The sequence below is a fragment of the Channa argus genome, chromosome 11, assembly GCF_033026475.1.
Source record: "Channa argus isolate prfri chromosome 11, Channa argus male v1.0, whole genome shotgun sequence".
Classification (NCBI taxonomy): domain Eukaryota; kingdom Metazoa; phylum Chordata; class Actinopteri; order Anabantiformes; family Channidae; genus Channa; species Channa argus.
Window position 1 is genome coordinate 3,759,915 of NC_090207.1, and position 27,811 is coordinate 3,787,725.

Below are 27,811 nucleotides of genomic sequence, written 5' to 3' on the forward strand. Positions count from 1 at the left end.
AATGTGTCACCCAAAGTTTGCTTCACTTTTTTCATGAGTTTGTTTCTGTCTGAAAGATAAAGTGCAAAGGATGAGAATGTTCACCTGTTGTTGAGGTGCGCATCATGCGATGAAACCATTTGAAATCTTTAGTTTGAATGAATGTAACTTACTAAGTACCATGGTTCACGTGTCTGTTCATTTTTGTTTGCTCCCTGCTCTTGGTAGAAGAAGTAAATGATTAGCCATAATTACTTTAATTGACTTAAATGGCAAGAAGAAAAATAAACTTCTTGTAGATATAGGTGATGGTGTCATATTCATTCAGTTAGGTATCCGTTTAAAGTATAGGTACAGTGAAAGTGAATGTTTTGCTTTTGTATGAAAAAAAAATTATTCAGTTGACTCAATTTTATATATTTTTCATTAACATTTTTTTTCTACTTAAACAAAAATAGTGTCCATGTATGCATGAAAACGTTAACCGTTCTCGGCCCAAAGATGATCAAGGATCAGACACAACTGGTGTTTTTCTGCAGAGAATCGGGAATGTCTGAGAAGTATTTTAACGAGTTTGAGGTAAAATACGAGAATGGGGATAATGATAGTTCATGTTAATGGATTTTCTAAATTTTCAGGGAAAGTGGCAAGATACAAGTAATGGAATACAGTAGTTTTGGGATTTAGCAGAAAAATAAACCTTGCTGAAATCTCTAGATTTGCGTATATAAATAAAAGTGACATGAGATTTATAATTTGTATTTATGTATTTTTGGATTATTCCCTTATATATAAAACATAAAATGTAAAGAGTGAAAGCAGAGTGAAATCTGCTGTTCTACTCAATTTTGGAATCTTTGTTCTCTCTTGATGCTCCTGCACATTTCTGGGATGGGAAATTTAGGGAAGGGAAAGGGAATTTCAGCTTAGAAATGTGGGAAATCACTTTTCCAATATTTTTCTTCACATGTTTAAGGTTCCCATAGATGACATGGGACACAGTCTGCTCTTGTCTTTCCCTCTTATAGGCCCTTTGTTGGATTTTCAGTCCACAATCAACTCGGGGCTTATACAAAGAACCTTGCGTGGAATAATCTTCAGAAGGAGATGATCTACTGAAGGAGATATGAACTCTAAAAGGAACTCAGCCTTTAGGAAACCTGAATTTACTAGTCCAACTGGTTTCTATGCATCATGTCATATGAATCCCCATTGTTGTACTTATAAATTGGTGCATGTAAGACATTTAAAAGAAAAGAAAAAAACACCTGCAGGTTCCCGTAGGCCTAATGCTGTTAACTCATTCCGCCAGTGGGGGGCAGTGGAGTGCGCTTGTCGTGAGTGAACTGCCGCTATTAACGGGGACAACAAGAACGTAAACAGGAAATCGAGAGACTCAAGTAGGCTGTGTGTGTGTGTTTGTCTTCAAAGTGTGTTTTTTTTTATTGTAGGTAACCTTGCAGACATACACCGAAACTCAAAATGGGGAAGCGACAGCACCAAAAAGACAAAATGTAAGTATTAAATTTATCATGCACAACAAAAACACTGCTGCCGTTCTTGTTGTTAGCATAGCTAGCTAGCTAGCCAATAATGCGTGCTAACAGACTAACTAGCTAGATTGCGTTAACTACTGTATCTTATTTATGGCTTTATTCTAGCTTTAATCTAATGATTCTCTCTGTTATTTCATCTCCATTACGTACGTCCTTATCCCCATTTAAAGGTACATCACATGTACAGAGTACACAAACTTCTATGGAGGGAAGCGAGCAGGTAAGTTTGTCGAACGTTTACCTAACTTCACTTGTTAAATGACTAAATGTAAATGTAACGTTAAACGGACGATAACAAGCCCTGAAAGAGCCGAACTACAAGAAAAAAGGTCGATAACGTTAGAATAGAACATGTATAAATTCAAAGAGTCGTTATAAAAACTTAAAATCCTCGATGCAGGACAATACAGAACAATTCCACCTTAAATGACATCATTACAATACTATTGCTTAGCAATAAATGCTTAAGTAACATTTTTTCTGCTAATTGCTTTAAACGCCAACAACCATAAAGGATTATTTGCATTAGACACTTTTTTGCCATTGTCTTCAGTACATTTGTGCATTTTCTAAGCCCTGTATTTGACACCAACAGTGATTAGACGACAACTAGAAATGAGACGTTTTAACTATAAAAACAACATTGGGATTAACACACCACTCGTCAAAAGAACAGAACGTTATTAATTAGCATATATGCAAAATGTAAATAAGTCTTGGATATTTTTCTATGAGGATATGAAGTTTTATAAGGTCCAGACAATGCAGTATGTGAACAAAACAAATTCAGGCTGAAAAAGGAAGCAATATTCAATTACTCTTATAGATTCATCTCACTTATATTGTGTTTTAATAAATTGATATATTCATCAATCTTTTGAAACTTTTGACTTGCAACTATTTAAATCATTGCATTTCATATAAAAATATACAGTTAAATGAATAATTCATTGAGACTATTGGTCAGACAGAAGCAGTGATTAAAAATATTTACTGGCAGATATATTTTGTTTTCAAAATAATAGAAAATAATAGGTAGCTTCTGATTGAATTTAAAATGCTGTTGCGTACAAGCCTAGCTTTGTTTTTACTTTTCAGAAATCCCACAGGCGAATTTCAGACGACTTTCATTTGACCACTGCAGGTAAGAAGGGACTTGGAAAACAGACAGGAGAGGTGAATTAGATCTGTATTTGGTATTTTATGTACATTAAGTTTTTGCCAGGACACAAACAAATTGTGGTCATGCAGTTCCGTTTCTGAGTTTGACTTGTTTTCTCTTAAAAACTTCAGCTTGTCCCTTCAGCCGTTTGAGTATCCGGTTTGTACTGAGGAGGGTGTCGTCTTTGACCTGCTGTGAGTAGATGATAAGTATCAAAAATCAACACCACATATATTTATAGTAGACCTATTTGCATGTAAGGGGCAATTTGATTTCTCATTACTAAATAAGATATCTATGAAGCTGTAGATGCCTTAGGCTCCTATCTGACTTCAAGCCTTTCTGATTATTTGATCATGCTGAATACAATAATAAAGCAAAAACATGATCGACTGAATCGTGTTAGGGGAAACATATTGTAAGAGCCAACGGGGGTCTTCTCTGTTTGTTCTGTTTTGTTTTTTGTGGTCGCTGCGTCTTGATGGATTGGGTGGATTAGGAAATGTATATATCGATGACCTGATTAGTGACATTGCATAACTGCTATTGAAGTTTGCCTTTAAACTTTTCCTCCCCTCATAAAGGAAACAATGTTTGTTGTGGGCAGTTTTGAGGCGAGCAACAAGGTAGTATGGGAAAGTTGAGTGTGTAGCTGCGGAGGTACACAGTTTCTTACCGTGTTGCGTGGAGTTATTTGTGTTTGTCATCTCTGGAGTGCATCATTTTTGGCCCATCGTACATGACTGAGCCTGCCTCCACACACATTCTAGCGCATGCATATTGTGTCTGGCTTGACTTTAAGTAAAGGCGACTTCCTTTTGTGTTTTCAGGAGCATTGTTCCGTGGATCAAGAAGTACGGAACTAATCCGATCTCTGGAGAGGTAAGCAGCCAGGGAGCAGCCCTCATTTCACATACAGACATGTTGTCCGTGCAGCTGGTCGCTGGTTGACATGATCACTTGCATATTAAGTTAACTTTAGTACATTTATTTATTAGTGTAAATGTCCAAACACCCACACAGAGAGATAAGATGCTTTGCACTGGATTCAGATACCATTTAAATATTAAATTCAGTAAACCGAAACATATTTTTTATATATATATATATATAATAAGCATAACTGCTTATTCATACTCACACCACTGCTTCATTGTTTCTTTAGTGCTAAAAACAATCCTGAATATTTAATAAATAATTAATCAAATGGATAATGAAAAACACTTCCTGCTTTCTTACATCAGTAATTTTCAATATTTTCTGACAATTTAGAGGCTTAACTGAGAGACTGAAAAACTTTTTTTCGTTCTCCTAACTACCTTAATAAAATTAGACTTTAGTAATCATATTATATTTTTCAAAATACTAGTTTTAGTTTTTAAATGTTTGGTGTTCAGAGGAAGAACTTTTCTTCCTAATTAGGTGTCATTTGTTGTATAATTTTGGATTGTGTGAATTAAGTAAAACAGTTCTGTACTTTTTAATTCCATCAGGGTCTACTTAAAACTTGAATACCTAAAGTGAATTGATTTCATTTTTTATTATTTAATTTTTTCATCTTTCCCACAGAAACTAGAAGCAAAGTCTCTCATCAAGCTGAACTTTGCCAAGAACAATGATGGTAAATATGCTCGTGTTTCAGTGCTCTTTGATCAATAAAAAGGCCTCATCTTGGGCCATTAAAGCAGAAAATGCTTAATTCTGTTAATATAAATGGTCTAGTAGTTCTGGATTAAAAGACGGTCATAGCCACGCTAGGTGGGACGGGTTATATCACTTAGCAGGGAGTGCATTACCTGAGGTACTTGTTGACTTCTTAAGGTGATGAGTTTTCAGCCCTTGGCAGCATATTGACAGTGTCTCTGTCTGCTTCTGATTTTTGCCTTCTCATTTTGTTTTCAGGAAAGTATCATTGTCCTGTTCTGTACAACATCTTCACAAATAATTCTCACATTGTTGCCAACAAGGTCAGCGGTAATGTGTTCTCTTATGAGGTTGGTGAACCTATAACCTTTTTCCCCTCATTGATCCTTATAAAAAAAAATGCTTTTTGTAACACAGATCAATGTCTAAATTTACACACGAACACGGATGGTATTGATTTGGGTTTCAGTGTGATACAGTGGCCTCACAAGATGTTGCCTTGCATCACACTGAATCAGATGTTTTTTTCTAAAGACATTTGATTGCTTTCTAAACAAAAGTGGGTTGTGCACTGTACAGAACTTGATTTACAGATAAAACCCATCATAGTTAAGCATGTTTTACTATATTTGTCAAAAGAAAACAGGCAGAAAAACAATTTCATTCTTGTTGCTGAAATCCATTTTCTATTTCCATTCAGGCTGTTGAGCAACTCAACATTAAGAACAAGACCTTTAAAGATCTATTGACTGATGAACCTTTTACCCGAAAGGACATTATAACACTCCAGGTGGGTTATAGCTTTATTTTTAACGTGTAAAATTGAAAAGCACACGGGGGGGAAAACAACAGATCTGATTTCAGTTTTTTTTTTTTTTTCCTTCTTTGTAGGACCCCACAAACCTGGACAAATTCAATGTTTCCAACTTTTTCCATGTGAAAAATAACCTGAAGGTGTTGGATCCAGGTGGGTTATTACTAAATTACTATCTATGAACCTAATGTTGTTACCGGTATCTAAGTCGTGTGCTTAGTTATTACTCTCCTTCTCCTGGTGTGGTTCAGATGAGGAAAAAGCGAAGCTGGACCCAGCTTATCATCTCAAAAGTACCAATCTTGAGACCAGGGAGACCTTAGCTGAGCTGTACAAGGATTACAAAGGAGATCAGCTCCTGGCATCCACCATGAAGGAGCCAAAGGCCAAGAAGACCGATAAGATTAACGCTGTAAGTTTTACCAAAAATAAATAAATAAATGAAGGATTAAGGTGATAAACTCTGTAACCTTTAAGATATGAAGGGAGGACTGTGAAGCGAAGAATGAAACAAAAAGAGATGGGAAATCTATGACAAAATTAAAACATCAGAATAAAATACCTTCAGATAATTATCTCATTTTCAAGGGCGTTCCCAGAAATTATAAAAGTACTTATAGAAGAGACTAAATTATCTTTACAACGGGAATCCTTTTAGGGTAATGGGACCATTTGATAGCTACTTATTGAAAATCCCCAGACTGTGCCAGGATCATCCAGCCAAAGGTTGGACATTTGGTCTTTATCTTTGTCTTCTCAAATAACTATCTGGCAATGAAATACCTGATTAATTCTGTAATTTAACGTGCTGACGTCTGCTGGTCGACCCTAATTAACTAATGTGCCTGAATCATCTTGTTAAATTAACAAAGGTTTCTCTTTACCTTCCTTAAATATGAAATTCTTCTGCTTTAACTATTCTTTGGTAGAACAGCGTGTGTGTTTTACGGTTGTTTCCTTGCTGCATGATCATTAAGAACCCGTAACAAGCTGTCCTGGTCCACATTGCCTTCAAATGAACTGACGATCTTAGGCGTTCGCATACTTTGATCATTTTCTTAAGAAAAAACTAACTCCCTTTCTCTTGGTTTAGGACTTGTGACCATTTCAGGTCATATGTGTTTCATTCAGTTATCAATCAATTCTTCAGATGTGCTGGTGCAGCGATTCAAGAGGGTATTTTCAAGCCAATGAATGTATGTTTTCCTTTGTACACCGGAGGGAGCCACACACAGAGTAATGCAGTGACAGTGTTACCGACAACAAGACAAACAACTGCATCCATAAACCGAACAGAGAATGTTTATACTGCCGAGAGGATTAAACAATATTTGACATTTGAGTTTAAGCAAATATTAAAAGCGACCAAAGGAGTAAAACAGTCAAGGTCTGAAACAGTAGCCAGAGTGAAACATGGCGTTTATACAAAGGCCTCTTTAATATGCTGCAGATTTATGTTATTTATATTTCTGGATACTTACTGGAATCTTCCTGCAGGCCTCTATTCACAGTTTCCATTCAATGCAACTCAGTCTTAGCTGTAGGGAAACAAATAGATGTGTAACATAGAAGGCCAGTTTTACCAGTGGGACTTTGTCCTTGAATAGCTGTAATGGGCCTATGATTCAATTTGAACAACATCAACTCCTCTCTTCTTATCAGCTCCTCTTTGACGTCATGCCATGTCTCATTTTTTTTACACCGAATTTTTTCCTTGGTTGTGCTCGATCTCGAGTTCACAATCGAGGTGACGCTTTGACAGCATTTGGAAGAATGGGGGGAAAATAGGTCAGACGGAGCACACGAGGTAAAGTCTGTGCTTTCATGCGCCTTCACAAGAACTGGAGCAGAAGAATGCGAAACGAGAACCGTAGAGTAGCTTTTTAAAATCCATTTTCACTTCTCAGCCTTCATTATCAAGGAGCTGTTATTCTGCCCACTTAAATACCTCTACCAGTCTCCCTGCTTTGTTTGTGGTATTTTTGGGCGATTATTACTATTCCGCAAATCCATGCGACTATAATTTAAGCTCAAACAACCTTAAAGCATCTCCAATGCGCCGTAATTATGAGATGGGTGGAAATCTCTCTAAGCCGAGGTGTGGGCTGTGCTCTTAATCATACAGAAACAGCAAAGGCCGTCATTACTCTAGTTTGCACGCGATGTACCTCTTAATGCAAAAAAGAGAACCAGACAAGTACGATGCTGCAGTGAGAGTTGGGGTGGAATGGGGATCATTGTTGGACCCCTGAGCAGTAAAGCTGATTCTGGTCTCCAGTGGAATATAATAGATACAAACATATGTGAAAGGGGCTTCAAGTAATGCCTGTTTTCGTTATCGTTTTATCTACTGATTTGTCATTGAAAATGTTGGGCAAATTATAGAAATATGATAATCACATTGGAGTGGACACTGAGATTCAATTTATAATGAGATAAAAACTAGTCTTACAAATACTAGCTTTTTTTTAAAAGCATTCAAGGACGTGTCATCCCATATTTGTTCACCTGCTTTTCACCAAAGTATAATACATAGGTTGCAGAAAATAATGGATTAACCCCAGTCATACAGTGAATGTCATAACAGCTTGGTTAATCCCAGAGTTTAAAAAAAAAAATGTTGAAAAACTGTAAATTAAGTTAAAATCAATGGGGGTTTTATCCTTAAGTGAATATTATGCATAAATAGATATCTGCTATCCACCACTTACAGTAAACCAACATCATAACATTTACAGAGGAGAGTTGTTCAACATCACTTAAAAGCTGCTTTTCATTTCTTCTTATTTTTGTCTTCTCTCCCCTCCAGGCTCACTACTCCACTGGTAGAGTTTCTGCCTCCTTTACGTCCACAGCCATGACCCCTACAACAGTACATGAAGCAGGCAAGTGAACAGCTCACACACAAACAAAAGCTTCCGAGAAAGCAACATTCACCTCTTCACCTTTTTAATTTTGTTTTTTTTTTTTTATCTTTATCTTCTGAAGCTTTCCTCTTTTTTTTTTTTTTTTTTTTTTTTTATATTTGGGGAAGACTAGGTAGTTACTCCTGCTCTTTTTCAGTTGAATGCAGCTGCAAGTGGGAGCTGCTCAGTTTGACTTTTGTTTTCTTCTCCTGTCAGCCTCTGAGCTGCTCCATGGGAGTGATTTGCTGTTATGCAACTGTATAGTAGGTTCAATACACTGTAGAAGAGGAGGACAGGGTTCGGATTTAGCTTCTGGATAAAGAATGGCTTGCCATATATTTTTACTGATGGAGTCTAGGCATAATTCTGTGTCTCTGTTAAATGTTTAGAATCTTCTAAAAATGGGACTTTAATACTATGTTGTAGTATAAGGGTTAAGAGTAAATGGACCTTTACTACCTATTGGCACTCAAAGCGCTTTACACTGCTTCTTATTCACACTCACACACCGATGTGATGTTATGCAGCTGGCCAACACTCACCGGGAGCAACTAAGTTGGGGTTCAGTGTCTTGCTCCCATCAAGGACACTTTGACATGTGACCGGAGGAGCTGGGGATCGGACCAACAAGTTTGGGATTTGTAGACGACCGCTCTACCTCCTGTGCCACAGTCGCCCATGCTGGCTTAACCAGCCATAAGTGGGTGGATGCATAAGTGGGCCAAAAATGACCCGGTGAGGTTGTTCTCTCGCAATATCTTTGGATGACATGCACATACTCTTTCACACAACAGTCATAAATGACACACATACACACTATTTTTCGGTTAATGACCTTAATTTACCTCAGAAATGTGCAGGTGTAAATGAGAAGCAACATTGTAAAGAGCTTTGGTAAAAAGTGTATACAAATCATTCTTGTGATGTTCTTGCGTTTTTTTTTGGGGGGGTGGTGGTTTGTTTTGTTTTTTTATACTAATTAAGAGCATTCACAGGAAGACCACACTTGCAAATACCTGTACTGGAGGAGGATTTGTAACTTTTTAAATGTCATATCTTACCTGCAGCAATCTTAAGTTTAAACCCATAAACAATCGATAATATTGGCGAGCACTAATCTCAGATGTTACATCTGAGACATCTGCACATTTAAACCACTTATGTGTGTATTTCTCTGTTACAGAGGCCATTGCAGATGACACTGTGCGTTACACGTATGTGAAGAAAAAGGGCTACGTCCGTCTACACACAAACAAGGGCGACCTTAATCTCGAGTTGCACTGTGATAAGGTAATGACGTCCAACTTAAAATCATTTATCTGTCATAAGGGCTGTTTTACATAGTTATGTCTTTTGTTTGAATAAGCACTTTTATGTAAAAGTCATAGGCCTTGTCTTAGTCCTAGTCAAGTCAAGACTAAGATTACTCCTTTCAACACACCACAAGGCGGAATTAAATGCTGTCATGTGAAAGGCCACAGCAGCACAAGGTTAAATACACATGAAGAGAAAGTGTGGAAATAGACAGGAGGTTATTTTAATGCCAGATCAGTCTATAAATTACATTTCCTGCCACGCTAGCAGTGCAAAAGAGGTTTAAAAATGATTTAACCACAATAATCATTAGGATAACAGTCATTGTCTATATTACAAGTTTTCTTCTATTACAACTGAAGGGAATTTATGACAAAGCACTCTTCATAAATCATTATAAAACCATGTTAAATGATAACATTTACTTTGTATTATGAGACTGACTGTCATCAATACTGCTCATTAATAATTATATTTCCAGTAGCCAGTTTTAAATTCCACCACTATGCTGCCTAAAAGAGAAAACACTTCTTCCGAGTGCGTTTTCCAGCAGGTGCTAGATTTTGCACAACAATGGTGGCTCTTCACCTACATGTCATGTCGACCTAAAGTCAAACCAAACATTTACATTCATTATATGTTCTGTCTGTCAAGTGTCTTTGTTAGTTTCTGGGTCAGAATTCTAGTCAGGAAGTCACAGACTTCCTTATTGCAGAACTGAGAGAACATTTTATTGTTTTTGAACATAAGAACACAGGACTTCAAAATGTATATAATCATAAAATCAAACATATACGGTAGGTTTAAACTTTTTAAACATTTAAAACAGGTGGAAAAGTTGGCAAGATAAAATGCATTAAAAATAAATAAATGTATGTATATAGATTCGTAAATCAAAATTGGTTTTGTTGGCACTGAGAATCTGATTCAGAATTGGCTGATTTAATTTGCTTCTATGTAGCTGCCAAATAATGTTGTGACACAGGTTTGAGGGAGGTGGTTAAATTGTAGGTGTCGTAAGGCTGATCACACTTCAGGTTGGATGTGGGGATTCAGAGGCACAGTGGGAGACCCAGGGATGCATTTCTGCCCTGGTAACCAGGCGCTTTAAGTGCCGGGTTTTCATTGGCTTCTGAGCCGTCAAATCACAATAATGAGGGGGGGGGAAGTTGCAGCAGTTAGACAAGCTACCCTCTGTGCCCCACATCCTCATCCTCCCCACCCACCTCCCCAGTGGTTTTCACACAAGATTGCAGCTCCATTTGTGGTCTGCTGTTTATGAATTAATGAGTGCCGCTTCACTGTCGCACAAATCTGGAGACCATCTCTGCGTAAAGTTGCTGCCCTGGCCTTAATTTCGTTTCTCTGCATGGAAAGTGAGGGAGGTTCTGCTGATGACGTGGCCTTTGCCTTAGTCACACGCAACGTCGTGGACGAGTTATTGTTGTTTAAAAGCATGATACAGTAGGTGGCATTCACCTGGAAAAATCTAAAATAAAAATGTTTTAAAGGCTCTGATAAAACTGATTTTAAAAAAAAACCAACCCAAATCACGTGTTATTGTTGAGTTTGAGTGAGTATCATGTTCAACACAAGCCCTAAAAAGAAATCTCATAAATGTAAAATATAATATTAAAACATGTATAGTATTGTGGTATTACACACAATAATCACTACCTTTCACGGCGTTAGTCAGACTTCCAGTAAGGTTTAGATTTGGGTAAAAAGGAACAGGAATAAAAAGGGAAGTAGTTACAAAGCCTATTAGGAGCCTCATTAAATCCTTATAGTTCTGGCAGAAAATTTAAGTAAGCTAAAATACATGTGTCCTTTTTTTGTTGTTGTTGTTGTTAAATATGGAGTTATTTTAATTGGTATTATGTCCCCTAGGTTTTAGTTTGATTGCTTGGAAAATACTTGTAAAAGAGAATATCCTGGAAGCGTTTATGCATGGGTACATTCTTAACATTTTTTTTTTTCCTTTTTCCTCCATTTGCGTCAGAAAACATTGTTCCCATGCTGAAATCACTGATCGCTTACAATTTTAGAGACTTGGGCATGTTTCTAAAGTGGAATGCATCTTGAACATTCTTCAGCTCAGACACACACGGTGTGTTAACCAACAACAGCAGCAAGATGCAGAAAAAGCTGCGGACCGATCTCTGATGTGCATGTTTCTGGTTAAAAATGAAAAAGAGTAAGATAAAAGTAGTGAAAAGTTGTTGTTTTTTTTTTGTTTTTTTTCTATATTTTTATTCATACATGTACTAATAACAGTTTATCGTTAACTGTTTTAGGTGATGGTGTCTATTCTAAAATTCTCTCTTAGGGTTTTCCCACAGTGGTATAAAACAATAAGTCTCTTTGTGCCTCTTTGAAAAGCTAGGATTTATAGTAGAGGGGGGAAAAAAGAGTCAGAGTATTGAACCTTAACGGCAAAATTGAGACTTGGCGGGAAATGAGAGCAGTAGAGCTCAGAAGAACCTGTCACACAGCGAAAGGCCACTGAATAAAAATAGATTTTATGTAAGCATCTGGTGATTCTTGGAAACAAAAAGTTAGGTTTCCCACACAAACATGAAACTCATACACAGAAATTTTCCCCATGGCTGTTGCCATTAACAGTAAACCTGACCAGCATCGTATTTAATGGCATGTCTCTGGCTTTGGGGCTGGATACAGATGTCTTTCAGTGAGCCAGTAAGTAACAATTTGTTTTAGTTAGTGTCTTCTAGTGATTTACAAAGATGGCTAAAAGTAAAAAAAAAAAATGACCCAAAGTGCACCTTCAGCAAGATGAATCCAGATGTTTTTTTTTTATTTTTTTAAAACGCCAACAAAACAGAACTTTGTAGCAAAGTACTAAGCCTGGCTCCGAGCTACAGGGAGACGTGAGTCCGCCTCAGGCAACCGTTGAACCCTACTTCATCACAGGATTATGTGAACAACAAATACTTTCTCACAGGTCGCGCAGAGTCCTGCGTGTTTTTGTGAATGCAATGCTCCATGTTGTCAGTCACCTCTACATGGAAGTTGTAACCTGCCTCTGCAGTGTGACACCTGACTAATGGGTTCTGACAATTCCATCGCACCAGGCAGTTGTGTAAAAGGAAGAGGTAGTTAAATGGCCAGTGTGTCCCACCAGTTTAGTGGCATTTTTCAACTGTGTGCAGCCCACATGGGCCTAAAAGACACGATAAATCCTTTTTGCATGTTTGCAACTTAAATAGTTTTGGACAGGTTACAATTCCTTTGGACATCTCATTCAGCACATCAGAAGCTGGGGAACTGAATCACTCTGCATTTGTTTCACTAAAATCTAAAAACAGTAAGAATGAATTTGCAGGAAGTTTATTTAAACTGTGTCTTCTTACTCTTTCACCAGGTTCCCAAAGCCGGAGAGAACTTCATCCGTCTGTGTAAGAAAGGATACTATGACGGGACAATCTTCCACAGGTCTATTCGGAATTTTATGGTAAGGACACTGACAAAGCAAAAATGGTCCTCTGTCCTAAGTTACTTGTGCTACAGCCAACCGCCTATTTCAAAATGACAGTGGCACGTTTTCACGTGCATTGTGACAGGTCTATTGGCTCATTTGGGTTTGAGTGCTGCATTGAACACAGTCTAATAGACAGAGATTGTCATGTTTTCACACAGCTTATCAGGGTTTTTGCAATAATTTGTAATTTGTGTTTGTCCACTGGATGGCATTTAGTACTGATTTGCAGTGTGCAGTTCTGCGAAGAAAAGACTGAAACTTCTAATGTTTTCAAGACAGAGCTATGGACTGTTTTTATAGTTTAACTTCATATGAAGTACAGGTAACAGAAAGAAGAACCTAGATCAAATCAGTATCGGTATGACCACACTTTTAAGGTCCTTATCACGTACGTTAGTTCAAGCATCTTGAAGAACTTCCCACAGTTGTCTTGTAGAATTAGCCGCCCATGAAACGTGGCACTTGTTAGCATTTTGTAACCTTCTAAAAGTCTGCTTCAGTGTATTTTCTCTATCCACATCGTCCCAAACTGAATCCATAATGTTGAAATCAGCAGTCCTATGTGACTCTGGCTGTGTGTTTGGGCTCATTGTCATGCTGCAGAATGAATTTGGTACTGATGATGATGTGTGGTGCATAACAACCCTGACATCTTTAGTACAGTACCTAAACGTTTTGTAGAATACAATATGGTGTGTGACTCACATTTTCTCTTCCTAGTGTAGACGTCCTTAAATGCCTTCCTGCAGCAAATACACTGTGTGGGCTCCACAAAAGGAGAGTGATGAGGGGTTATTATGAGGGCAGAGATGTACATTAATCCTGAGTTAACTCTTAAAGTGTTGATTAAAAATCTAGCCAATGCAGAGATGCTAAATGTGGTGTTAGCGTTTTTAGCTGAAGGCTTGTCGAGGTTCTTTAACCTAAAGTGGAGTGCAGAGATTTAACATTCTTTAGAGATGGAAAAAAGAATTGGCTTTTTGTAAATCGGTTGGAATTTCCTTGTGTTTAGAGGGATCGTGCTCTAACAGGAAATGTTACTGTTTGAATTCACGGAACAGCCGCTTGTTGATGAAAACAGGTGATTTATGACTAGTCAGTGACATGTTTTACAATATTATATTCATCTGTACATTGCTTTTTCATTATTAGAACTTAGATTAGTTTCTCTTTACTGTTAAAGCGTCATGAGATATCAGGATTTAGGTTCTTTTGGCCTGTGTGCATCAAAATGTAAATGAATAATCACTACACTGTTATTCGGTGGGGGTAGCTCAGTTGGTAAAGGCAGTCGTCCACGGACCACAGGGTGAGTGGTTCGATCCCCGGCCTATATTATAATATATAGAAAAGTAAAAAAAAGTGACTGAATATTTGTGTTTCTCTTACCTGATAAAAACTTTACATTACATCATCTCATTAGAATAGTGTGAAGGCGGTGGGGCGGCTGTAGCTCAGTTGGTAAAGAAGTTGTTCACAGACCACAGGGTTAGTTGTTCGATCCCCGGTTCCGGCTATATGTCCCTGGGCAAGACACTGAACCCTTAACAGCCCGTTCCCCTCCCCAGCTGCGCAGTGCCGGTCCAAGCCCAATAGAAATTGGTGAGGGTCAGGAAGGGCATCCGCTGTAAAAACTGTGCCAAATCAACATGTGGACAATGATCCGCTGTGGCGACCCTGAACTCACAGCATAAGAAGAAAGGAAAAAAAAAACAAACTAGACTGTTATTCACTGTTTTAGTACCTGATCCTTAGCTGAAATAATAAAATGTATTGGTGATTTCTGCTTCAGAGATGAATAAACACAGTTTTTTTTTTTATTTTTTTTATTTTTATTTACTCTCCAACTGTGGCTTCTTACCCCAGACTGAGACTTTGAAATGAAAGGTCTCTGATCAGCTGCTCATCTGTGTATTTCAGAGCGGCCACTCCCATAATTAAAGTATCTATAAGTGGACATCTTGTCTCAAAAGGACCATTTACTTTCTGTCCTCTTTCCTGTGATTTGTCTAGGAACTGTTTATCCTCCAGAGCTGAGAAGGAGAGCAGGGTGGCCGTGGAGAGAACCATTTTGTAGAAACAAACACTTTAAAAGCAGCGTGCTAATGGAAACAGAAACATGGCCCTGTCTTTACTAACAGCAGTTTATCAGTACCTCGTGGTTGTAATAAACACCTGAAATTAATTTGACAGCTTCACTTTGAGAGGCCCATCAGGCTTTTACCCATTGGGTTCAAACCGTAAGACTTTGAAAAATTAAATTGCTGTCTCCCAGCCATTAAACAGTTTGAAACTGCTGTCTTCTTTCAGTCAGACTACATAAAGGCATTCATGGGGTTCAAAGTGTTTACCGAAACTCAAATGCCATCAAAGCCACAATTGCGCCAATGATATAGTTTGACTTTCATTAACTATGTGAAATGAGACCTCTGTTGTAGTACATCACTGAGATCCTATTATTTTTGAAAGGCCATTAAGCCCTTTTAATGGTAGGCTGTAGAGTTCATGTAGTTACAGAAACATGGCGTACATGAGTTTAAGGTGTAACACACAGCTCTAAGACATGTCTCTCCAAACCAAATTAAAGATTTTTTTTTTATTATTTCTGAATCACGTATTTCTGAATTGATCGGTTTTAGTCCATCTAAATCTACTCTCAGCCTTAAGCTTTGCACACCCAATGAGAGTTGCATTAATATTTACATATTTTCAGTTCAATTTATGTTGATTTATTTATTTTTTTTCTGGCTCTACAGTACCACTGATTTGTTCTTCTACCCTTAGTTTTCTGAACGTAGCCACCCAGACAACTTAATAGCAAACAGTGGAAAACGCATTAAAAATAATAAGCTCGTGCTTCCTTTACTGTTCGCACAAAGCCGTTTGCCAGATCTGTGCACAGGCTGTCGCACAAACCGTACAAGGGCCCACTCATTGAAACATGCCCCACACCAGCTTTCTGGAGAGCTTTGACACTGGCTGCTAATGATTACAGGAAATGTGACTCTAGTTTGGGTGCTTGACAAAAGAAAATATTGTAAGGCTGGCCACAGAAATAAAACATGTTCTTGTATTAAGTCCTGTGTTAGGTAATGGAAACAACTCCCCTATTATCGCAGGGCAAACCAGTACTTGGGTTGTGCAGTGGGAGCAGCAGGCATGAAGACAAAAAATAAAAGAGTTTTCTTTTATTTTCAGATTCAAGGAGGGGACCCCACTGGCACTGGCACAGGTAGGACAAGAACTGCACTTAAACCACATTTTGAAATTGCATAACACCTCGCTGTTAAATTATTAATAGTTCCTTTTTGGAGGCTTTGCGTAAGTACTGCTTGCAACGGAAGATTCAAGTCATGAGTGTTACTAAATATGCTCAGTGAAGGCTCATGGGAGTATAGAAGACACACAAACAAAGAGTGAGATGATAACTAGAAGAGGGCCGTGTGCAGGGCACAAAATGGGGTTGTGGTGAACAGCCATTGCACCAACGTTTGGTGTAACTTTCCTGTTTCTTTGGCCAGTTTAAAAGGCAGGTAAGGTTAAATGACTGCTAGGCCTCCTACAGTTATTTTTCTGGCTTCTGTTCTTGCAGCACAAAGTGTGCTTTATGTTTCTGAAAGCTATGCAAAACCTGTCCGCTCTGACAGATTTATGAAGTTGTAGAATTCCTGGCTTGTGGGTAAAATTCTCCCCCATCACCTGGGCTGAACAATATGTGCACACAACTCATGAAGAGACCTTTTAACTGGCTTTGGAAGATGGATTTCTGTATTCAGCAAGAGTTCCAAAACACACAGTAGTGTGAGTTTTGGCATGCAGTTTTTATACTATTACGAACTCTACACAGGCAGCTGTTGTTGAGATTTTCACTAATGTAACAACATTTTTTGTTATGTTTTACTTTGAAAGTTGTGCAGATCCAAGCAGAAAGGTAAACTTCAGTTTGTATAAACTTCATTGTGAGTAAAATTTTGTCTCAGAACCTCTGAGTTTGAGGCCGTGGTTTTCTCCCGGAAAACGGTGTATAGTTGTGGTGAAGACGGAGCTAAGCTGCAAGGTGAAGCTCTCAATTTAGCAGTCAATCTATGTTCCAACGCTCACTTGTTGTCATGAGCTTTAGCTTGTGACCGAAAGAGTGCAATCGCCGAAATGACTTTCCTGCAAAGGGTGGCTGGGCTCAGCCTTAGAGTGCGGAGAGATAGGGTGTCGATGTAAATCAGATGGAATACAATTTGATATAAAGGTTTAATTCTTTTTGTAATACATTCCTATCTATATCCTCATTCTCATCTCATTTATGATCCAGTTGTATGTCAAGGGAAATGTCAGCCAGTTGATAAATCATGCACAAATGTCAGCATGCACAAAGCCTCCGAACAGTTGATTGACTGATAGTATGCATTTGAACTCCAGCATAAACACTCACGTACACTCTGTACCTATATGCACACAGTTTCCTGCGCATACACCAGCTGGCAGGACAGAGCAACACACCTTAAGGCGACAGATCTTCCCCCTGTTGGGAGCCAATAAGCTCCTGCAGTGCATATTCCTCTCAGTGATTCTTAATGATGAAGACGGTCTGAATGATTCACAGCTGAAAGCTCTCAACATGGCTTCATGTTCAAGGGCAAACATGTCTTTTGCTTCTTATGACAACACATAGTCTCTCTAATAGTGCAGTAATTTAAATAAATAGTACAGATAAAGCTTGTAATATGTGTTGTTTTCATGCAAACTAAATATAGAGATGATGTAATTGTGTGCATCATAGAGCTGGAAATTAAACACTTATTAACTCAATATTATCAATTTTACCTCCCAAAGTCCACTCAGTTTTGTTTGCACCATCTGGAATGTAATGTGTGTAGTTAAATGAAGGATTAACACTGAACTGAGTGAACTGAAAGTGCTGACAGAATGATTTTATTTTTTTTAGAAAAATTGTCTTATTCCACTCCAGCAAAATCTGTTCGACAGAAAATGTTTAGATCAGGGTGTATGACTACCAAGTTTCACATTGTCCTAACAAGGGTGTTTTCTCCCTGTGGAGTTATGAGAAGAAGCACTTTTATTTACTTTGCGTTTCCCAGAAGAATCCATGGTGTGTAACCTCAAAGTCTAACAAACATGTTAAAATACATCTCCCTCCTTAACTATTTACAAAGCTGAGATTTTGACATTTTTGAGAACGGCATCCTTTAAATTCCTCTTTATTTCAACTTGCCGTGTCTGTTTTCCCATCTTTGCTGGTGCGTTGCTGCTGATCAGTGGAATAATTAAAAATTCCCCCTTGATTTGACATGAGTTTTTCCCAGGGAGCAGAAACTTGAGTCATCATTCCACTGGAAGGTTCATGATGCTTCCAGGAACCTTCCCTGGGGTAAAACAGGGCCAAACAAAGCCCAGGGTAGTTTAACCAAAGCCTGATCCACAGTTGGTCAATTTGGTTGGATCAGGGTTGCCTCCAAACCATGAGCCAATCTTAAAAAAGGAGACCCGTGCAAGGGCAGCGCAGAGCTTTAGACAATAACTAGCACGTGCAGTTCATGCGGCGGCCAGGACGACATAACGGTGTCAAGCTTGAATCTAGTGAGTTTCATATTATTTAGTCTGAGTCTAGCAAAGAGCCCATAATAGAATGATGGGACACTCTATTCTTTTCTGCTGAACAGAGATGCAACATAGTAGAGTAATGAGCTTTTCCTATTATGACATGTCATGTCAAAATGTCCTCCACGAAAAATGGTATTGTCTGAACAAATATTTAAGCATTGCCTACAAAAATGCATTTATTTTTTTTTGTCACATGCGTTTGGTCAGGAAATGCCATGCTACTGACACACACAGATGGAAGAGAGAACAACTAACATTAATGTTAGTTCTTCTATTATTATCTATTACTGTGTTTGTGAATCATGACAAAGCCACCTCATGTTTCTGAGAGTGTTGCAATGTCTGTCAGCAGTATTTCCTGCAGTGATGATCAGAGAACTTAATTTTTATTAAGCATTTCTCACTTTCTCTTGCTTTCCTTACTCTCTTTGTCTGTCTTTCCTGCCTTACCCACTTTCTCCATTTTCAGGAGGAGAGTCCTCCTGGGGAAAACCTTTTAAGGATGAGTTTCGGCCCAACCTGTCCCACACCGGCCGGGGAGTTCTCAGCATGGCAAACTCTGGCCCAAACACTAACAAGTCCCAGTTGTAAGAAATTTTACCTTTAACTTTGTGGTAGAAAGACTGTGTGTCATTTGTGAATTATGTTGCACTGACACAATTTAAAAAGCAACTTGCTATGTGCTCTTTTTTTTGTGATTGGTGGTGTTTCTACAACCATTGAATTGCAAACCTTAATGCTAAGTAAAGATCTAATTAGCTAAACCTCCAAATAAACATTTTTGTCTGCATTAAAACATGGACAGAGGCAGGTACTTGCTGTGCGGGTAGTTGAGTGAGAGCCTGATCTTAAATATGTCTAACAGAGGAACTGAGATCATTATGCAAATGCTTCTAGATTTCTTATTTCTGATCTTTCTTAAGAGTTTTGTAATACTAATTTCTCTGAACATTTGAATGTTTTATATGTTTGTAATGTAATGTTTTTGCTGTGTGTGTTTTTGTTTTTTTTGCCTCAGTTTCATCACCTTCAGGTCCTGCACATACCTGGACAGGAAGCACACGGTATTTGGAAGGTAAACCTGGAACTTTTATTTCAAATAACTATGCTTCCTAATGTATCTGTATATGTGGAAAAGTGCTGTTGATGCCACCTATGACTCAGACTCACCGAACAGCACTGACGGCAGTGCAGATACTTGCTCCTAAATGTTTTATGCTGAAATTACAATTTCACTTCCTGCTACCTGAACTGCTGGCTATGGAGAAGACATTAGGAGATGGTAGAAGAGCAGGGGGGAGTTCTACTCACTACGGCCACTATGTGTCAGCTTTCTCTTGCATGCCTGAAGGGTAGAAGGCTACGTTATTAACTATAGATATGAACTGACAGGTACTTGTTAATGCCCCACTTAATGGTTGTGATAACAGTTCAATTGGTTGTTGTGACTGTTTTGAGTAACGTCCGAAGACGACATTTGTGGACAGACACCTGTATGCAGTTACATATTCCTCTTTTTTTTCTCTTTTTCCTCTTTCTTGTACTTTTTTTAACAAGTTTTTCTCATCCTTCTATATTATTCTTCAATACACATTTAGTTCTTTCCAAGCTCCAGACAGCACAAACAGTTTTGTGACTTTTCTGTCTGACTCGTGACCAAGAGCAGTGAAAAATTTAGTAGATGCTGAATCTAAGCTGATGGCTCACTCTTTCTGTTTCTGCTGAGCTGAACATGATCTTAAATCGTTGTTCTTCTTGAGGAAGCTCGAGCTGTTACCTAAAAATATAAGGTTTCTTTCAACTGACTGATTCTTCACATGGTCAGCACACTTAAAAAGCCTCTGCTTTTACCCCACATCCAGCTCTTTGTCCATCTTCAGACTGGTCTTTGCACACTTAATGGGACCTTTGCAGATTTAATGTCAGTCCACTTCATCTGATACAGATACGGTGAACTTTTTTTTTTGTTTTTACCTAAACAATCTACAATGTCAATGTATCAAAATATAAAAACTAGTTATTAGCTAGAAAAAGAGGGTTATGCTTAAAACATTGGGCAGAAAGCATGTTAAAATACATAATATAACCTTTTAAATGCTGATGCATTTACTAATGCTGCTTCTTTTTTTTCTCAATCATTACTTTTACCTAGTGATGGCGAGATGAAGCTTTCATGAAGCATTGAAGCTTTTCATCAAATTAGTTCACTTAAGGGCAAAGCTTCGTGAGGCTTCATTTGCTATACTAAGCCATCTACTGGACAAAAAGAAATAAAGGGTCAAGCTATTACAATGACATTCACGGCCATTGTAATATGGTTAATGTATAGTTTTTGAACTGGATGAAATAAATCTACTTTTCATGGAAAAGGAAATATGTACCTATATTAGTGTGGTTTCAACCTTAGCTTGTCTAAATTACAATGGTCAAAGTGAAATAATGGCACAGGGGGGTGAGGACAGTGAATCTGCTTTTGTAAGTTGGGAAACCTGTTATGAGTGAATTTTTTTCCAGAAATGATTTTTAAACAGCTGTATGCGATTTCCCATACTGTAAATATGGCGCCAAATTGCAATCCATTACTGAAGCAGTCAGGTGGTAGGCCCTGCGGGCGAGGCTTCAGATCTCATCGCATATCTTATCGAAACAAGGTTCGATATGCGCTCTGCCACACGCGCTCCGAGGCCTCGGCACAATACGACCCATCGCTTATTTTACCTAATATGGAAAATGCTTGATCGTCCGTGTATGACATTTAAAAAAATATATATATAAAAAGTTTTAAAAGCAAAAATAAAGAAATGGCTTGAGATGGAGTTCTTGGGACAAAATGTGCTATTTGAAATGCATCCAATGGAAATCTTTGGCACAAATACTAGATTACTCCTCATGGACAAGCTAATAGTTTTGTCTGATTGTTGCAAAGTCAGCAAGTGTTCCACTGTAGTTCATCTCTGAACATGTGGAAACATCACATGTGGCCTTAGAAGCGCCCCCTGCTGGCCTGTTAGAGGTGTGTGTGTGTGTGTGTGTCTTGTCACACCACACGTGGTGACGGGGGCGCCCACAGGAGAAGCTGGATAAAGAGCTCGCAGTTAAAAGAGCAAAGTGAGAGCAACTTCTTAAAGCGCTCTGCACCAGGGGAATTGCTAACAGATCACCTCTTGGCCCTCAGCATTTGACAGACTTTATATCTTTAGAGGCTGTTTTCTCTGCTGTTTACACCATGGTACCAATGTGCTGATAACACAGTATATTTTTTGCAGCAACTCATGTACACTGTTGTCAGAGGAATACAATGAGGTCTTAATACATGAAACCTAAACATTAGTTGAAATTAGGTTTAACGCTCAGTCAATGAAACAATTTTGTTTTGCATTTGCTTTCAATAAAGTGGTTATGGGGGGGGAAATGGATGAGCATGCACGAAGAACTGACAGTCAGGCCAGTCTGAAACAACAACAAGTAGAGAAGGTCTGTTTCTGCTTGGGTTATTAACAGAGAAGTTTGTGGCAGCACTGTTTGGTTAGCAACACACTAGCATTTCCAGCAGAGCTCTGTTTGGCCCTTAGGGCCAGGACACACCATGCCAGTCACTGGCCAGCATCTGGCTGTCAGGTGCAGCGGCCCAGTCTTCATGGTCACACGCCATTGGGGCAAGTCTGAGCTCTATCTGTGGCTTTTAGGTTGATTTGACATTTTGAATTCTCGTTGGCACGGTTGTGAGTCAGACCACTCTAATTGGCTGTTCAGTTGTTGTTACTTCCTTGATTAGAATCGTTGATAAATGGTCAGTGGTGAATAAGACTGGCATGAAAATGGTAAGATTCTACTGCTTTGTTCAGGGTATGTGGTCTCAGATCTTCAGCTTTTTCTTCCTCTCACGCAAGCACAGCACATCATCGCACTCGATGGTGCTAGTTCTTTGACGTCAGGTTGGGGTGTCTGGACTTGGTAGAGACCAAAATTGGTGCTACAATAGAGTGAATATTGGGCTTGAATTCATCACATGCCTTTATCTGTGAATTAAGTTTGTTGGTCCCTATTTTCCCAATGTATATTAAAGCACATGTTTGCAACTGTAGAATCTCTTTACACTTCTCTTTGACTTTGCTAAATAACTCGCATCCAAACTTGTACACCTAACAAATAAAATGTGTTTTTCTTCCTTTCTTTTCTTTTGCAGGGTCGTTGGTGGATTTGAGGCACTCACAGCCATGGAGAACGTGGAGAGTGATCCAAAAACAGACAAACCAAAGGTAGAAATTGGTGATATTTAAGGTGTATAACATCATTTAATATTACTTTAAAATCATTAATTGGACTTGCGATAGAATATCCTTCCTCCTCCCTGAAGTTTTTTTTGGTTCAGGTTTCATTGTGTTTTACACTCTTGAAATGTAGCTGGAACTGCAGGATCAGTTTAAGTTTCTAGAATGAACAATGGCAGTAACTGACTCAATGTAGTCTTTGCAAAGCAGCACTTTGTGTTATCTCATTTTATTATCATATTATAGTGCAAATAAGCAATGCAGCCAGAATGTTGATTTACATTATTAGATCGTGTTTAGCGACTGGCATTAAATTCTAGATCTCTGCAACAGTTAGCACATATTTAAAGAAAAATTCTCCAGAGTTATCTTATTGTGGGAAGTGGTTGCTGATGCCTCTAGTAACACAGATTCACTGAACAGCACGGACAGAGATTCACTTCTAGTTTTTGAGTGAGGCTCGTCCTTCTGACCAATCAGAGAAGAAAAATGATTTCTGCTTGAGTGGTAGGTTTTGTAGCTTCTTTTTTTTGGTTGAATTTTAATAGCTCCAACTATCTGAAGGTCTGTGCCACGTAGCAGAGCAAAGTTATAACAGAGTGGGAGTTGGGCAGGGCACAGCTAGTAAGTTAGACTATGAATTTTAATATTTTAGAGATTCGGGATTTAGAGATTAGTAACAATGACCAGTGGTAGTTTTTCCTTTGAGTGAAATGTGTGCTAATTCTTTTTTTTGTCTGTCTGTTTCACAGTCGGAAATCAAGATCATAAGTACAACTGTATTCGTAGACCCGTATGAGGAGGCTGATGCTCAGGTTTGTATGTCTCTCTGTTTGGATACACAAAAGGTTTAGAGAGTCTACCGAGATTTTATTAGCTATACATCCAGACAAGAAGCTCAATCTGCTGAGTGAACTTTGGACCGGATCAGCACACCAGCACAACATTGAAGCAGTGACTTAGGTTAAACAGAACACTTTCATGTTGGAAGGTGTTTTAAAGTTGTCATAGTTAGGTGTCATGGATGAGCATTACAGATACTTTGATACTCTGTACTCAGGTTGTATATTTTAATAAAATACAAAGATGTAGCTTTTAGACACAAGTAAAGCTGTACAAGTGCAGCAAACAAATCCAAAGTATCGTTGCCTGGTAGTTGATACGCTCACGTCAGTGTCGGCGTAGGATCAGTCCGTGTTCCTTTATCATAAATGTTTAACGGTCAGTTGCTGCACTCTTCTAAAATTTAAAAGTGTTGGGATACGGCATAAACACATCAAATCAACTGTTTTTATGTTTTATGCGTGTAAACATCAAACTCGTAACATGGTTAACTAAATAAAAGTCATTGTACATTTCCTGTTGGTCAGTTAATCTACCTAGTGTTTTAGCTTTGTGTCTGTTTCTGAACGTTCCCATTCAGCTGGGACCGGCACCAAAAGAGGCGGAAGGTGCAAAATTGCCAATTAAACGGACTGTTATCTTTTTCACCCCCTGTGCATAATCCTGGTTTATTATCCACAGCATATATTTGCTGAGTTTAGGTAGTTTGTGTTTTATTTTGTGATATTAAACCATATTTCATTGTAGCTTCAGGCTTATGTAATGTTTATTTCAGACAGCTTTACTAGGTGTGAAAAAATGCTACCTGTCTCATTCAGCTGGGACTGGCACCATGCAGAGATAATGCTGGATTTGCTCCAGCTTTTCCTGCGATGTAACGTATCATCATCCTCATCCTCAGCATCGTAGTACTGCATCATATTTCTGCAGTTTACCTCAAGTTTCTCCCACCCACAGTTTAATTAGCTGCTGCTGTAACCAGGTTGCCAGAAAACTTTACAAACGGCTCTGTTTTGGCATTTTTTTACCCCTGTGTGTCTGAGCTGTACTTTGAGAGTTTTTGTCCAGCGTCCTACGGTGACAAACCACCCAGAGCTTGCGATCCCACCCGCATTTAAAACATGGGTTATGCAGTGAAAGACAGGACTAACAGCAGGAAGTCTTGCAGTGTGACTGTAGTCCCCGTGTCCTCCGTTCTGAGACGTGCTTGTCAGCATTTATGTGGTTTTGTGTACTTCAGATCGCGGGAGAACGAGAACAGGATCAGCTGAAGGAGGAAGAGGAGAAGCAGCAGGCTAACATTGCCCTGAAGAAAACGAAGGAGCAGCAGGCGCCAAAGACGTTTAAAGAAGGTGTGGGCAAATACATCAACCCTGCTACAGCGTAAGGACACACACGTACACACACACACACACACGCACGCACAAGTAGCAATTGTGCAAATGCACAAGCCTTAAGTTGAGTATGAATTACAACATTGGCCTTGTCTCCTCTCAAACTGTGTCACACATTTTCTTTGTAGTTTGATGAGATCTTTGAAAAACAGCAGAGCAATGAATGGATGATAGAACATTATCACACAGCACCACAGAATGAGTAGAAGTATAATGTGCAAATTGTTAATTATAGAGATGATTAGCCTTGTTTTTCTCCTGGTTATTGAGCCAGAGGATATTTTTTCTGACATTAGGTGCATCATGTTGTATTATTTTAATATTGCTTTGTTTTTCCATCAACGAGCAAACTCAACAAAAAGAAATCAAAATTGTGGCGCATACTGAAACTGTTGAACTTTGCCATGTTAAGAGATAATTAAGAGCTAATTAGACTCCAAAATCAATTTTATGCCCTTTCTAACCACATTTCATATTCACATATTTATGCAGAGCATGTAGGAGTTAATGCTCCCAACTGACAATCTGTCCATGTTCACAGACACTTGAATTTCAAATGAGCATGTGGGGTGTTTCAGCAGGTGTTAATAGTCCTTTTTAGGTCAGGGTTAGTTTTTTTTTGTTTTTTTGGTCCTTTCTGGACAATTCTGATCAGAAGCAAAATATGTGAGTGGCTTTCACAAGGTTTATCTCAAATGTGGATTTTGACTTTAAAATGCAATAAGTGCATGACTATGAATAAGCTATTAAAAGAAATCATGCAGGGGAAAATTATGTTAGATTGGGAAATTGCTTTGAACTCTTGATTCGGCGTTATTATTATTATTATTATTATTATTATTATTATGATTGTAATTATTATTTTCTTTTTGGAAACCGAAAGCACCAAACAATACTTTTGGGTTTGACATTGAAATAAACAAGTCACCATCCAACTCTTCAGCTCTACTTTGGCCACATTGGCGTAAATGTTGTGGCTTCTTCATTAGCATATTGAGCCCGAGCCACATGTGTTTAGAAACAGATTTTTATTTACTATTCGTTTCCAACACGGGTGCAGTTGTTTCCCAGTTTGGCAAAGTAAGATTGAACAGGGTGTATTTTCTTTTTTATTCTGGGGCTCTACTGTTATATCTGGTACATCCTATTTATCATATACTGACTCATATCCTCATATAGCTGAACGGATATGCAGCCTGTCCGTTCAGCTCATTTTTGCTCACTCCGCCCACTGCGACCATCTCTGAAGGCTTTAAAAACAAATAATAGGCTAATACAATAGTCTAATTCCATTTCTTTCCTTCATAATTTTTTTTTTAAATGGCATCTTCTCGAATAGTTCTGTACATGTTTGAGCCTAAATCCAAATGATGCAAGTGATAAAGTGCAACGACATAGTGGACGAGTTTAGCAATGGCTATGGAAGAGTGTGGAAGACTGAATGGTCTAAATGTGTTGAAATGGTTGATTTCAGCAAAACAAAAAAAGGGGCCTAAATGTCCAGACTTTGGTTACGCCAGACCTCTGAACTTGTGTAGATCCAGTCAGAACCAGTCTCTCCATATGTGCATTATGAATATGCGCCAAAACCAAGAAGAGTTTCACAGAGCTGAGTGAGCACATCCCTCATTTGAGTTTTGGAGGAGTTATGGTGGGAGGTCAGCTGCAACAAGAAAGTGAAATGATGAATATTCACCAACGTAAACTGACTCAGCAACCTGTTTTATTTATTAATTAAACATCTTTTTAAATGGCCGCATTTTCCATCTTATTCAGCTGAATTTCTTTTGTCTTGACTTTGAACTGCTGGCATTTTAAAATAAGCTAATAAATTGGTCGCGGAGCATGTTCAAGGTTGGATTTATGAGAAGATTCCAGCAGGCTCGCATTCTTCCACTCAGGTGAGATGGAGTCTTCCTGGTTATTTTTTTTTTTTGTTTCTCGGAGATTTCTCTGTACCCATTTCAGACAATATGGAAAGAAGTGAAAACTATTAGTTAGCTAGGCTGTAGTTTCACTGATGCCATGTTTGTGCAAAGGTTATATTCAGTGCACGCTGACTAAGAAAATCTGAGAGTGGTGAGACGGACTTTCTTCTTACCAAGGTCCTCTGTTTGTTTACATCCCACTTTTGTTCTTTCAGAAAACGTTCGGTCCCTGATGATGACAGCGGGCCGTCCACCAGCTGGGCAGCAGCAGCCAAAAAGCCCAAAGGCAAGCAGAGCTTCCAAGACTTCAGCTCCTGGTAGCTTCAACACATTGAGCAGTGTTTTTTTTTTGTTTGTTTGTTTGTTTTTAATCAGTTTTAATCCTTTGTTGTTGTTTTTTTCGTACTTCTATTTTTTGTATTAATTTCCTCACTCAGTAGCGTTGGCATATTGTAAAAGAGTAAATTAAAGCAGCTTTTTTTTTTTTTCCCTAAAGATGGTGTCAAATCATTTCCTACATTTACTTCCCTCATTGATATACAGTTGGAGAGTTGATTTGAAGAACGTGTACGGCCAGTTTTTGTACAGTGAAGCAGCAATTTAAAGATAACGGCACTAGAAAGAAAATCATTATTCTTCTCTTCATCATCCAAGACAGTCTAATCGATGTTTGGGCTAAAACCATCTGATGGATATCTTCCATCATGGACAGTTTAATCTGTGTTTGGTTAAAGATGTTTCATCTGAATTTCTGAGGATGAACTCTAAACTCCAGCCAGTGCTGGAAGATGGTGTTTTGTTTTATTTTGACGTCTCCATTGTGGCAAAGTCGAATCTGCAGTTTGGTCACTTTGGACCCACACTCATTCATCTCACCCCGAC

At 38.5% G+C, this 27,811-nt stretch overlaps 1 protein-coding gene across 1 annotated transcript; it reads left to right on the top strand.

Moving 5' to 3' along the window:
- Positions 1-1,335: 1,335 nt before the first annotated feature.
- Positions 1,336-27,424, top strand: ppil2 (peptidylprolyl isomerase (cyclophilin)-like 2). The gene is made up of 20 exons (XM_067520075.1): positions 1,336-1,493; positions 1,706-1,755; positions 2,634-2,679; positions 2,829-2,891; positions 3,528-3,579; positions 4,267-4,318; positions 4,600-4,691; positions 5,042-5,131; positions 5,233-5,308; positions 5,407-5,567; positions 7,965-8,040; positions 9,245-9,351; positions 12,761-12,850; positions 16,076-16,109; positions 18,963-19,080; positions 19,512-19,568; positions 22,680-22,752; positions 23,517-23,579; positions 24,848-24,990; positions 27,145-27,424. The coding sequence occupies exons 1-20, from the start codon at positions 1,462-1,464 to the stop codon at positions 27,248-27,250; spliced, it is 1,581 nt and encodes a 526-aa protein (XP_067376176.1). The 5' UTR covers positions 1,336-1,461; the 3' UTR covers positions 27,251-27,424.
- The last annotated feature ends 387 nt before the right edge of the window (positions 27,425-27,811 follow it).

Excerpts from the sequence above, each read along its gene's own strand:
- ppil2 (XM_067520075.1), top strand. The coding sequence starts at position 1,462 with ATGGGGAAGCGACAGCACCAAAAAGACAAAAT. Across the intron at positions 8,041-9,244 it reads TACAACAGTACATGAAGCAG|AGGCCATTGCAGATGACACT; the intron begins GCAAGTGAACAG and ends TCTCTGTTACAG. Across the intron at positions 24,991-27,144 it reads TACATCAACCCTGCTACAGC|AAAACGTTCGGTCCCTGATG; the intron begins GTAAGGACACAC and ends TTGTTCTTTCAG.